This window comes from Meles meles, chromosome 17 (assembly GCF_922984935.1).
Source record: "Meles meles chromosome 17, mMelMel3.1 paternal haplotype, whole genome shotgun sequence".
NCBI classification, from domain to species: domain Eukaryota; kingdom Metazoa; phylum Chordata; class Mammalia; order Carnivora; family Mustelidae; genus Meles; species Meles meles.
In genome coordinates this window covers 48416002-48430625 of record NC_060082.1, presented here as the reverse complement: position 1 = coordinate 48430625, position 14624 = coordinate 48416002, and the positions used below count along the sequence as shown (strand labels likewise).

Sequence of the window (14624 nt, the reverse complement as noted above, 5' to 3'; positions counted from 1 at the left end):
AGTCAGAGTGGGGCATGGTTTTCAGCGGGAGGCTGAGTAAGGAATGGATGCTCACCAAGTGTCCTTTGCTGACTCCTCCTCGTATTAAACTATAACTTCAAGTGCCCAGCTTCGGTTTACCCAGTTTAGAAGTTGCAATTCCATTCTTTGATTTGGTTGGGCCCAAATCCTGGTTGTCATCCCCCACCTGCATCGCGTCTATCAGCAAATTGTATCAGCTTTCTCTCAACAAGATAGAGTCTGACTGTCTCCTCCGCTACCACCACAATCCAGACAGTCAGCTGGATTCCTCAGATGGTTGCAGTAGTTTCCAAATTTATCTCTCCGCTTCCTCCATTGCCTCCCATTGTTCTCTTCTCAACAAGCCCCCAGGATGATCCTGTTAGAATGTAAGTCAGATCAAGTCTCTCCTTTGCTCGGTACTATCTGATGGTTGTCCTCTTCACCCAGAGTGCCAGCTGACGTCCTGGCTGGGGCCTACAAAACAACCGACCCCCCATCTGGTTTCCCTCTCATTCTCCTGTTGCCTTCACCATTTTGTGGTTCCGCAATCCAGGCACATTCCTGCCTCATTCCTGCCTCAGGGGCTTTGCCCTTCAATGGAAAACTCTAGATAATCACATAGTTTCTTCTTCCCTCCTTCAGGTCTCCAGTCAGATGTCTGGCTTATCAGTGGGGCTTTTTCTGACTACCCAGTTTAAAATTGCAGCTGCTTCCACACCACCTCCTAGCCCTTCCTGCCCTCTTTCTCTGCTTTATTATTTTTTTTTCCTGTGTATCATCTGACACGGTAAATATATTGTTTATTTGTAAATTCCTGCCCAAAATTTTAACTTTCATGAGGGCAGGGACTTCTGTGTTTTCATTAATCTGTCCCCACCATCTAGAATATCTTTGGTACGCAGTACGTCCTCAAAATATGTTTGTCCTGGGTCTCCTGAATTTTGGATCTCCTGGGAAATGACTGGCTATATGGTTTTGCTTTGTAGATGACTGAATTACACCATGGCAATGCCTCCTCCCAAAGCCTTTTAATCTGAGCTGTCAACTGGCCTTCCAGCTTTAGCTGTTGTATCCTATCTCATCTCTAATTCAAGAGCATCTAGATCTTCTGATTTCTACTTGAGTCTTCCTTCTAATTGAGTTTCCCTCCCCCTTACCAAAGTTTGTGTGGCTTTAAACATTTTTCCCCCCTGAAGTTTATTATGAATGTAGAAAGAATGTTAGTTTATAATAACAATGATTAAATAACGCTTAGACTGTGCTTAATTTTGTGCTTTTTTTTTTCTCCCCAAATGGCATGCTTAGGATAAGACAGAGAAAAAAACTTCTAGTTCTACTAGTTCAGCTTGCTGTGTAAGGTCTGTTTCATCAGAGAAGAGAAAACTGGTGAGTGTTTGTATATTGTAGCCAACTCTAGATATTATTAATATTAACGTTTTAATGCGTGATGAGAAGGTTTATGATACCTATTCCCCCACTACTTTTCCACTCATTTTTTCTTTCTCTTATACTTTGCGATAGCCAATAGAAAAAACACCAGTGTTTGTTTTTTTCCTTCTACTCACCAAAAAGGATTTAACAAGTTATTTCTTTGTGCATTTAGACCTTATCATGCAGAGTTAGACAACATGGATATAAATTAAGAGAGTTTTTTTTTTAATTCAGTTAGCCAAATATAGTACATCATTAGTTTCAGATGTAGAGGTCACTAATTTAGCAGTTGCATGTAACACCCAATGCTCATCACATCACGTGCCCTCCTGAATGCCTGTCACCCAGTTACTCCATCACCCCACCCACCCGCCCTCCAGCAACCCCCAGTTTGTTTCCTATAGTTAAGAGTTTGTCATGACTTGTCTCCCTCTCTGATTTTTTCCATTCAGTTTTCCCTTCCCTTATGATCCTCTGCACTGTTTCTTATATTCCACATATGAGTGAAACCATATTATAATTGTCTTTTTTCGATTGACTTATTTCGCTCAGCATAATACCCTCCAGTACCATCCACATTAATGTAAATGGTAAATATTCATCCTTTTTTGATGGATGAGTAATATTCCATTGTGTGTGTGTGTATGTGTATGTGTATACACACACCACATCTTCTTTATCCATTCATCTGTCAATGGACATCTGGGCTCTCTCCACAGTTTGGCTATTGTGGTCATTGCTGCTATGAACAGTGGTGTACAGGTGCCCCTTCAGATCACTACATTTGTATCTTTGGGGTAAATACCCAGTAGTGCAGTTGCCGGGTCATAGGGTAGCTCTATTTTCAACTTTTTGAGGAACGTCCATACTGTTTTCCAGAGTGGCTGAATCAGTTAGTATTCCCACCAACAGTATAGGAGGGTTCCCCTTTCTTTGCATCCTCGCCAACATTTGTTGTTTCCTGTCTTGTTAATTTTAGCCATTCTGACAGGTGCGAGGTGGTATTTCATTGTGGTTTTGATTTGTTGTTTCCTTGATGCCAAGTGATGTTGAGCATTTTTTCATGTGTCTGTTGGCCATTTGGATGTCATCTTTGGAGAAGTGTCTGTTCATGTCTTCTGCCCATATCTCAACTGGATTATTTGTTTTTTGCATGTTGGATTTGATAAGTTCTTTGTAGATTTTGGATACTAGCCCTTTATCTGATATGTCATTTGCAAATATTAAGAGAGTTTTTAATCTTTTCCCATATATGGTTTTATTTGGCTTTACAATATCCTTTGGAGGTAGCCAAGGCAGATGTGTAGCATTTGTGTTTTCAGATTCAGAAATTGAGATCTAGGAGGTTAAGTGACTTGTCCAAGGACACAAAATTGTTGATAGCAACAGAGCCAAGTCCAGAGTCATGCAAATAATTAAAAAGACATTAAGCTAGTACATGGGTGGTTGGTGAAGTACTCAGGGCCTTCAAGTTGACGTTAGGTTTATGTTGGGATAGCAATGTGGTCATGGGTAATAAGGAAAAGTAGTTGTGAAACTTGTGTGAATACAGAATTCTGTTTTTTAAGGATTTGCTTGTTTTTGTATAATGACACTGCTGTTTCAGTTTATTGTTTCTGTATTAACCTTGTTAAAACACAGATTTCAATATATTTCTCCTCTGTTGAAAAATCACTTTTTAGTCTGGCATTCTGGACCCTCCTAAATTTGGTCACACCTTAACTAGCCAGTTTTCTTTTTTCTTCCTGAAAACAGTCCTTCTGCTTCTAACGAGACTGGTTTATTTTTTCTCTGTTGAGTTTATACCAGTCATCTCCAGCTGCTTAGAATGCCTAAGCTTTCTTAGCTGAGAGACCACCTTTTTCTTCTACTTGTTAATCTTTATTTAATCTATATTCAATCTTTAGTGTGTGTGTAAGTGTGTGTGTATACATATGTATATATGTATATACGTGTGTGTGTGTGTGTATGTGTGTATAATATTTATTTAGGGGTGCCGGGGTGTCTCAGTCAGCTAAGCATCCGCATTCAGCTCATCCAGTCCTGTGTCAGGCTCCCTACTCTGAAAGGAGCTTGCTTCCCCCTCTGTCTCTGCCTCTCTCTCTCATGAATAAATAATAAAATATTTTTAAAAATTTATTTATTTGTTTTTTTTAAAGATTTTATTTATTTATTTGACAGACAGAGATCACAAGTAGGCAGAGAGGCAGGCAGAGAGGGAAGGGGAAGCAGGCTCCCTGCTGAGCAGAGAGCCCATTGTGGGGCTTGATCCCAGGACCCTGAGATCATGACCTGAGGTGAAAGCAGAGGTTTTAACCCACTGAGCCACCCAGCGCCCTATTTATTTGACAAAGATGGAGAGAGCGAGCGAGAGAGGGAACCCTAGCAGGGGGAGTGGGAGAGGGAGCAGACTCCTCACTGAGCAGGGAGCCGGATGCTGGGCTCGAACCCAGGACCCTGGAATCATGACCTGACCTGAAGGCAGATGTGTAACAACTGAGCCACCAGGCGCCCCTCAATCTCTAGCATATATTTTGTCCGCCTTTTTTCCTAATTATGTTCCAACTTTTGGTGCTTGATATTTTCAACTCTTTTACAACTTACTGTATGTTCTTCTGCTTTCACACTTAGGTATATCATTTCATTAGATTATTTGTAAATATCCTTCTTCTCTCTGTTCTTTAACGTCTATAGGACGGGGGCTGTATCCTGTTTCTCTCTTACTTCTCTTGTGCCTAGGCCTGTATCCCCAGAACACATGGAGAGACAGACTGGTAGAGTAGAGATAGTAGACAGAATTGTTTCAATCCTGGCTCTGCTGCTGACTTGCTCTGTAATGTTAAGGAAAATACTTTTCTCTGTTTGCACCTTGAATACTTTATCTGTAATATGGGGCATGATGATAATACCTGTTGTACAGGTTTATTGGAAAGATTAAATAAATTATTGTGTCAGGGGGCACCTGGATGGCTCGGTCCTTAAGCATCTGCCTTCAGCTCAGGTCATGATCCCGGGGTCCTGGGATCGAACCCCACATCAGGATCCCTGCTTGGTGGGAAGCCTGCTTCTCCCTCTCTCATTCCCCCTGCTTGTATTCCCTGTCTCGCTGTGTCTCTTTGTCAAATAAGTAAATAAAATCTTAAAAAAAAATTATTGTGTCAGCCTATTGACTAGTACATAGAGGTGGGGAAAAAATATTGTCTCCCAGTCTTTGTCCTGTAACTAAAGTGTCAGTGCACAATTTCTATTTCCTGAATGATTCATTTGTTTTTTTCTTTCAGAAATCAGATCATACAGACATTGTGTACTGTGATGTAAAAAGAAGACAAGAACTGAAAAGGTGAATTCCTTCTTTTTGTTGATATCTTTTACTTTTGGAGGCTTAGAATTGTGAGACTAAATATTTTGATATGTAAAGTTTTTTATTTGATCAGTACTGATTTGCATGCCAATATTTCTAGCTGTAGCACAGGTTATAATTATTGAATTTTTTTTTAAGATTTTTATTTATTTGACAAAGAGATCACAAGTAGGCAGAGGCAGGCAAAGAGAGAGAGGGAAGCAGGCTCCCTGCTGAGCAGAAAGCCCAATGTGGGGCTTGACCCCAGGACCCTGAAATCATGACCCGAGCCGAAGGCAGAAGCTAAATCCTCTGAGCCACCCAGATGCCCCTGATTTGTTTTTTGAAGATTTTATTTATTTGAGAGAGAGATGGCAAGAGAGCACAAGCAGTGTGGGAGAGGCAGAGGCAGAGGGAGATGCAGAGTCCCCACTGAGTTAGGGAGCCCGACTCAGGGCTCAATCTCGGGACCCTGGCATCATGACCTGAGCCAAAGGCAGATTTTTAACAGACTGACATTATTGAATTTTTAAAATATTAGTGTAGATTTAATAAAAATTGTGAAATAAAAAGTCTATTACAATTCTATGCTATGTAAATGACACTTTCTTTCTTTTTTTTTTTAAGATCTTATTTATTTATTTGACAGGGATCACAAGTAGACAGAGAGGCAGGCAGAGAGAGATAGACAGAGGAGGAAGCAGGCTCCGCGCCGAGCACAGTGCCCGATGTGGGGCTCGATCCCAGGACCCTGGGATCATGACCTGAGCTGAAGGCAGAGGCTTTAACCCACTGAGCCACCCAAGTGCCCCTGTAAATGACACTTTCAAGTAAAATGCAGATTTTTATCTCTGGTGATTTGATTTTGGCACATCCTTATAAGATGCATAACTTTGTTACGTATAGTAATAGAAGAAGTTGTGTGGCTGGTTTAGAAATGTTATAAAGATAAATTATATATTACCTGTGAAGAGAATATGTTGCTTATTGAATTGTTATGGTTTTAAAATCACATTATTTAAATAGGATATGGCTACAGCTAGAGAACTTGTAGCATAATGGTAGGGATAATGGAGATTATTTTTCTTTAATTTCTGTGTTCTTTGGATAAAAATTTCAGAGAACTGTGGGAAGCCGCGGTAAGGCTCGAGACGAGAGCCAAACCAGGCTCTGACTTATGCCTCCTCCAACGTCTCACTGCTTGATTTAAGGCAAAGGATAATGGAGTTGAGTTTGCATTGAGACAGAGCCTGTGCTATGCGCTGCTTGCTCGGCTGCGTGACCTCTCACATGCTCCTCTAGATAGTTGACCTTCAAGACAGCCCAGGTGCACTCATTAGTCTTCTAGTGGTTCTTGCTGTCCTGTTATAAGCTATATTGGAATGATGTTTACCATCCACCATCTGGCATTGGTACGTCTGTAGCTAGTCATTAGTGGAAGTGATTATGGAGCTGATATGTAAACCTTTAATCATGCAGCAACACTTAGATAAATCACCTTTTCATTGTAAGACTTCTATATATTCCCATGGTTTTACTAATAAAGGGGCATTGGTGGAAATCATCCCCTATGCTCCTCCTGCCCCCATCTCTTTGTCTCTTTAATTTCTTTTCACCATCCTCTTACCCTCGCATTTCCTGGTCGATTTGTCACTCGGGTCGTGGCAGAGAACTTTGTGGTGATGGCATTTCTTGCCACTAATGGGGTAAGTATAAAAGTATAATGTATGATAAAAGTAGATGAGATCATAGATTCTCTGAAAGTAAGCGGCTATGGGAAAGTGATAAAAAAGGCATTAAATAGGGGCGCCTGGGTGGCTCAGTGGATTGAGCTGCTGCCTTCTGCTCGGGTCATGATTTCGGGGTCCTGGGATCGAGTCCCGCATCGGGCTCTCTCCTCGGCGGGGAGCCTGCTTCCTCCTCTCTCTCTGCCTGCCTCTCTGCCTACTTGTGATCTCTGTCTGTCAAATGAATAAATAAAATCTTTAAAAAAAAAAAAAAAAAAAAAAAAAAAAAAAAAGGCATTAAATATATACATAAAATTTCTGCTTCCCAGACAAATTTAGTTAATGTTTGCTAAAAACAAAAAATTCAGCTTGCCTCTGGCTTTTCTTCAGTTTTTTTTCTTTTCTCCTTTTCTTTTTTTTTTTTTTTATAATTTATTTATTTGACAGAAAGAAATCACAACCAGGCAGAGAGAGAGGAGGAAGCAGGCTCCCCGCGGAGCAGAGAGCCCGATGCGGGGCTCGATCCCAGGACCTTGGGATCATGACCCGAGCCGAAGGCAGAGGCTTTAACCCACTGAGCCACCCAGGCGCCCCTGTCTCCTTTTCTTTGTGATACTTTGCTTCTATATTATTATTCTGTTATGAATTTCACATCACATTGACTATTACTTTCTACAATTTTTCTTTTCTTTTTTTTTTTAAAGATTTTATTTATTTGATATATATAGAGAGATCACAAGTAGATAGGCAAGTAGAGAGAGAGGGGGAAGCAGGCTCCCTGCTGAGCAGAGAGCCCGATGTGGGGCTCGATCCCAGGACCCTGAGATCATGACCTGAGCCAAGGGCAGAGGCTTAACCCACTGAGCCACCCAGGCGCCCCTCTACACTTTTTCAAAATGGATTCTTAATGCCTTTTATCCTAATATTCTTTTTTTTTTTAAGTTCTAAAACACTGCATGGTTTTTCACTAGTTACCTTTAGCCTTAGTAAGGGCACATTTTCTAGCCCTTGATTTTATATGTATGTATAAGAGCATGAATAGACTTTTGATCTACGTATACTACTATCCTAGACTTGTCCACAGTCTTTGGAAGGAGGAAGAAACGGTATAGTTGAATTATTTTGAGAATAGGATCTACAGTATCTGAAGAGTACAGCGAAGTGCCCCTTGGCTTCAGTATTTACTCAAAATCTGCAGTTTCACTTCAGGTCTTGCCACACTGACTAGTCAAAGGCCTACTGCTGCATTCCTGCATTCCTGAACCCACGTGTGATCCATGACCATGCCATTGTGTGGGTTGTCATCATATCTACTGAGAGTAACAATGTTAGTAACGTGAGCAAGGCGTGGCATTTAGATTAATCATTAATATATGAATATTTCCTTTCAGATATTGGTAAGCTCTCTAGATATAACTTGTAGTGAAATTTTCTTTTGTTGAAGACACACTGTATGGCATACGAGATATTTTAAAACTGCCTTGCCATGTGTTTAAACAATATGGGATAGGAGCTATTATATACTGAAAAGTTGCCTGGACGAAAGAAAGCTGTCCTACTGTGCTTTGCAAACATAAGTATCGTATCGATAGTGCAGAACTTCTTTTTTGGGTTGCCTGAAGAGAATGTGGTTCATTTGCTGCTGTTGTTTATCCATTGGAGAAGTAAACAAACTTAACTTGCTTCAAGGTTATGTTATGAGTATTTCTTTATGGTATGTGGCATCTTCTTCTTTTTTTTTTTTTTTAATTTGAGGATTTTTATTTTATGTATGTACAATGAGCTGGCATTAAGGTAGGTATCATGGTTATCTGCAGGTAGGTATCTTGGATGACCCATTCAAGGAAGTTCATTTAATCCAACTTAATGAAGCCTATATCCTTCGCATACTGACGGAAACACGGGTGGCACATATTGAGGCCATATTTCCAGATCAGACCGTGCATCTTCTGTAAAAATTTCCCTATTCAGTATAGGGATGGTCCCAAAATTGGTGTGCAATGAAAGCTGAGGTGCAGATGAAAAATCAGAATTTTATCATCCTGAAGCCACTTACATTGCTCCATTACCATAATTCTCAATCCATGGTTTGAGTATATATAGATGTATTAACAATGAAAAATCACCAAGGGCAACGATCTTTTTTAAAATTTAAAATCAATTAATTAACATATAGTGAATCATTCGTTTCAGAGCTAGAGTTCAGTTATTATCAGTTGCATAAAACACCCAGTGCTCATTCCATCAGGTGTCCTCCTCAATGCCCATCACCCAGTTACCCCATCCCCCACCCACTTCTCCTCCAGCAACCCTCGGTTTGTTTCCCATGGTTAAGAGTCTCTTATGGTTTTCTCTCTCTCTCTCTCTGTGATTTCATCTTATTTTATTTTTCCTTCCCTTCCCCTATGTTCATTTGTTTTGGTCCTTAAATTAAGGGCAACAATCTTAAATCTGCTTTTGAAAATATTCAGAGAGCATTTCTCTGAGCAGAGCACTTTCAGTTAGTGGGATTTCTTTACTAGGTTGTATCATCACTGTTGACCAAATGTTTTTAAGTCCAGGAATTGAAGAGGTGAGAAGTTTTGCCTTAGTTACTGTTAGATAGATGGCAACATTGCCACCAGCGGTACCCATTATTGGCAGAATTAGCCTAAAAGTAATTTATTATTCAACTGAGCTAAGTTGAATGTAAGTATATAATTCAGTATTGTGAGTGTATGTCATGATGACCAACAGAGAAGTCTAACCGCTGATAGTGTTGACAGATTGTTTCTGAAGTATGTCATATTTTGAAATGGCTACTAAATTTTTACATAGTGTAATAATAAGTGTGAAATTTTGTAAGTTTTGACAAAATTTCACACTTATTCTTGTATCATGAGAGCTCATGTAGGATGTGTTTCAGCTTCAGCTGAATATTGATTTTACACTATGTCACTCAAAAGATACGTACTTTAAAAAATAAGTATTTGCTGCATGTCTAACTTATATCTAAAAAGATCTCAGAACTTTAGTATTTTGGGTTGCAAATATAAAACTGCATTATCACAATTTAGTGTTTTGTAAGTCTAGTTGATAAGAGGTGATTTTAAGGTTTGATTTTGTTGGCTTTTTAAAAGGTATTATATTGTTGAGTTTTCATTAATTATGACTATATAGGCCATGGTCCATAGATGACTATGAAATGTGCAGCACAGGGTTGTTGTGGAGAACAAATAAAAAGCAATATGAAGGGGTACCTGGGTGACTCAGTCAGTTAAGCATCTGCCTTCAGCACGGGTCAGGATCCCAGGGTCTTAGGATTGATCCCCCACATTAGGCTCCCTGCTTAGTGGTGAGTCTGCTTCTCCCTTTCTCAAAAATAAATAAAATCTAAAAAAAAAAAAAAAAAAAAAAAAGGAACATGAAAATGCTCAGGGAACTACAGGGTCCCCTTAAAATTTTTTTTTTTTTTTAAGATTTTATTTATTTATTTGACAGACAGGTCACAATAGGCAGAGAGGCAGTCAGAGAGAGAGGAAAGGAAGCAGACTCTCTGCTGGGCAGAGAGCCCAATGTGGGGCTCAATCCCAAGACCCTGGAATCATGACCTGAGCCGAAGGCAGAGGCTTTAACCCACTGAGCCACCCAGGTGCCCCCCCTTAAAATTTTTGAGCTATGTTTTCTGTGTTGTTCTCCTAGTTTTTCTTTAATACAGTTGGCATTGTAAACATGGTATATTATTAGAAGCCAAAGTCCTATTAAAATTTCAAGTTGTTTTTTTTAAATTTTTTAAAGATTTTATTTATTCGACACAGAGAGAGTAGGCAGAGAGGCAGGCAGAGAGAGAGGAGGAAGCCAGCTCCCCGCTGAGCAGAGAGCCCCATGCAGGGCTCGATCCCAGGACCCTGAGATCATGACCCGAGTCAAACGCAGAGGCTTAACCCACTGAACCACCCAGGCGCCCCTCAAGTTTTGTTTCATCATTATTTACTAACAAATAATGGTGGGCAGTCTTTTTGTAAGCAGAGATAGAAAATGGAATCCAATGAAGACTCAGGTGAAACTCCTGTAAAAACTCCTGAGGTGTTTATAGTTTGCTCTTATGTAATTATTTGAGAAATCAGCTGTTTCCTTTCTTTTTCTCCCCCACCAGAGTGAAAGCAAATTGCGGGTCAGAACTCTATTGGATGTGTCCTCCATGGCCTCTCCAGGGCCTAGTAGAGTGACAGGCACTTAGGAAGACTCAAAATCATTGAAATTTTTTCACCTTTCTTTCTGACTACCGAGTAATATCGACTTTTATGAAGCAGGAAAATAGCACCTCTAGCTATTGCTATTTCTAACATTTTAGCATATTTCTTTGTTGACTTTTTACTGTATTTATTTAAATTGTTGAGACCACATTATATATACAGATTTTTGCCCTTCTTTTTTTTTTTTTTTAAAGATTTTATTTATTTGACAGAGAGAAATCACAGAGAGGCAGGCAGAGAGAGAGGAAGGGAAGCAGGCTCTCCGCTGAGCAGAGAGCCCGATGCGGGACTCGATCCCAGGACCCTGAGATTATGACCTGAGCCGAAGGCAGCGGCTTAACCCACTGAGCCACCCAGGTGCCCGATTTTTGCCCTTCTTGATTTTTGCTTAATATTTTATGAATATGTTTTGTTAGATCATTGAAAACTTTCATAAACATCATTTAAAATGACCATGATACTCTGTCATATTTAGTAGAATGGCATATTTCTTAGTCATTTCCAAAATTTTAGTATTTACCTTGTTACCTTACTTTTTGCTATTATAAATAATCCTGAATTTTAAAAAAGATTTTGGTCCATTTTTAATTTTTTTCACCTTGGTATAGGTTTCTAAAATGGGAATTACTAGGAAGTCAAAGAATATGAGCATTTTTAGAATTCTTAATTATATCATCCTTGGGTCATGATCCCAGGGTCCTGGGATCGAGCCCTGCATCGGGCTCTCTGCTCCACAGGGAGCCTGCTTCCTCCTCTCTCTCTGCCTGCCTCTCTGCCTAGTTGTGATTTCTCTCTGTCAAATAAACAAAATATTAAAAAAAAAAAAGAATTCTTAATTATATCATCAAATTCCTTTATGAACTCTCTCTCTCTTTTTTTTTTTTTTGAGAGGGAGGGGCAGAGGGGGAGGGAGGGAGAGAATCTTAAACAGGCTCCAGGCTGAGTCTGATGTGAGGCTCGATTTCACCAGCCTGAGATCATGACCTGAGCTGAAATCAAGAGTGAGGCACTTCATCAGCTGAGCCACCCAGGCTCCCCACCTTCGTGGAACTCCTATATCATTTTGCATTTCTACCATGAGAGGGCCCATTTGTCAACCCCGCACCAGTACTTAATGTTGTTTTAAAATCTTTGTTAATTTGATAAAAGAAAATGGTATGCTGTTGTAATTAGAATGTGTTTTTAAAAAAAAAGTCTTCGATTACTAATAAAGTTAAACTTCTCCCCCCAAATATCTGTCAGCCAATCCCTTTTCCTCATCAATAATTTTCTGTTTATGTCCTATTCTAGAATCAGTACTTTTTTTTTGTTTTTAAGGTTTTAGGTATTTGTTTGAGAACGAGAGGGAAAGAGAGCACAAGTAGGATGGGGCCAGAGGGAAAAAAGACTTCCTGCTGAGCGGGAAGCCGATGTGGGGCTTGATCCTGAGACTCCTGGATCATGACCTGACCCCAAGACAGATGCTTAACCAACTGAGCCACCCAGGCAACCAGTATCAGTACTTTTTGATGAGCTTTTCATTTACTAAGGCTAATAAACTGTCACATATATAACAAATACCATTTCCCAGTTTTAAAAATTTTATTATTTTTTAATATGCTAATGCTTTAAAGTGAATAGTCATTTACTTATTTATTTCTAAGATTTTATTTATTCATTTGACAGCGTAATCACAAGTAGTCAGAGAGGCAGGCAGAGAGAGAGGGGGAAGCAGGCTCCTCACTGAGCAGAGAGCCCAGTTGTGGGGCTTGATCCCGGGACCCTGAGACCACGACCCGAGCTAAAGGCAGAGGCCCAATCCAGTGAGCCACCCAGGAGCCCTCTATTTATTTATTTTTAAAATTTAATTTATGTAAGTAATCCCTATACCCAACGTGGAGCTCAGACTCATGATCCCAAGATTAAGAGTCACATGCTCTTGGGGCACCTGGGTGGCTCAGTGGGTTAAAGCCTCTGCCTTTGGCTCCGGTCATGATCTCAGGGTCCTGGGATCGAGCCCTGCATGGGGCTCTCTGCTCAGCGGGGAGCCTGCTTCTTCCTCTCTCTCTGCCTGCCTCTCTGCCTACTTGTGGTCTCTGTCTGTCAAATAAATAAATAAATTCTTTAAAAAAAAAAAGAGTCACATGCTCTTTTGACTGAGCCAGCCAGGCTCCTCATAAATAGTCATTTACAATTATTCTTATTCTTTGTGATTTTTCCCACCGTTCTTAAGTTTAGGAAGCTCTCTATTAAGAAATTAGATTAACTATTTCCTTTTTCCCCTTTGGTTTTTAAGGGATTAATATGAAGTGTAGCAATTGCAATTATTTTGTACTTCAGTATTTAATCTGTATGGAATTTATACTGCCTGGTATTATATAAAGCTATAAATTTGGTTTTTGTCCAAATAGACCAGTTATGCCAATACCATTTGTAATTCTTTCACTTCTTTCTTTATGTAGCCATTTCTTATTCTTTATGAAATTTGTATCAGAGGAGTTCTGTCATTTCCTGACTGAATAACACAGTACAACATTATGTATGATCATGTATAATTGCAGTGTAACTTGGGTTTCTGTGCTGCTTTACAGATCGGACGTAGAAACCGAGCCTCCAGGAAGGAAACAAAAGATCAGTTCTTCATCCCAAGGCCCTGTTAAACTCCAAGAAGCATCATATTCAAATGCTAATCAGATTATTTCACAGAGTCCTTCTTCACACGGAACTAAAAAAGATCTAAAGAAATGTGTAGATTTTAAAGATATTAAATTGACAAATGTTAAGAATAAGCCTGACCATGAAATTAAAAACCTCAGCAATCCCAGGATGGCCAAAGATGTAAAACCTAAAACTGAAGTCCAGGCAACTGAAAAACGGTGGCCTCATGTACTCGCTCAGAGGGAGAAGATGAAAGAGCTCAAGAAAGAAAGGCACAAGAAATGTAGGGACAGTTCTGAAAAACGTGTTTCAGAGAAATGCAAGAGAATCCATTTTTCTCAGGATTACAATTTCAACAAGATACTTAAGGAACCCCTTGAATCTAGAAGAAGGAAGATCAGTTTCAAAATCCCAGTAAAATCCCATGATACTCTCCAGAAGCTTGTAGAAGAAAATGTCTTCAGTTTAGAGTCTAACAAGTCAAAGACCAAGCAGGAGAAGAAAAGCCTGGAAGGCTCCCAAGTTTCATTAAATTTGACCAGGCACAAAAGTGAACGTTTATTTTCAGATTCCACATCTAAGCAGGTTGTTCATGAGTGGAAAGTAAAAAACCATCCTAGGCAACAAGAAACTGATTCAAGTTCCAGGGAAAACGTAACCCAGGTAAGGTGGTGTAAAATGTTAATATAGGTTTTAGGAGAGAATTTTAATATTGTCAGGTTTGAGTTGTTTCTGTTACGAATAAGATCACAGAGAGCTCATTCTGTCTAGTCAGGAAGATATGTGTTAGTTCCTTTATCTTATCCCTCTAATTCCAGCCTCCTTAGGAAGATACCCTGGCAAGTATCAAGGATCCGTAACAGAAGGTGATAATGTGAAAGGCGGAAAGAAGCAGTTACAAACAGTCCTTTCAGAAAAGCCCTGCAACTGTCTCTTAGGCACTTCTGTAACCCTGGGTACTATAGAATGTCCAGGGGTCAATATTCTGAATAGCTATTCCTCTAACAATCATTTTGGAGTTCCACTGTATGCCAGGCACTGCATTCACGGTGTCTGCTTCTAGAGACTTCTCATGTGAGGAGACACACAAGCAATCGATCACCGTATGTCTGATAAGTACTTACCATTTAACATGGGAATCCAGAGCCAGGAGTAATGGCTTTGGTACACTGTAGAGAGAAACCTTAAGAAGAGTTTACTTCCAGTAAACATTGAACGTGAGAGCTAAAGAGTGGAAGGGAGTTAAACTCA

At 39.8% G+C, this 14624-nt stretch overlaps 1 protein-coding gene across 3 annotated transcripts in view; it reads left to right on the top strand.

Annotated features, from left to right (window-relative positions):
• The window catches only part of SWT1 (SWT1 RNA endoribonuclease homolog), a 105700-nt gene that overhangs the window by 5643 nt on the left and 85433 nt on the right, over window positions 1-14624 (top strand). For all 3 annotated transcript variants that reach the window (XM_045982791.1, XM_045982792.1, XM_045982793.1), the window contains exons 3-5: window positions 1309-1389; window positions 4716-4774; window positions 13307-14036. In XM_045982791.1, the coding sequence (XP_045838747.1) occupies window positions 1309-1389; window positions 4716-4774; window positions 13307-14036 (870 nt within the window). The remainder of the gene's footprint in view (window positions 1-1308; window positions 1390-4715; window positions 4775-13306; window positions 14037-14624) is intronic.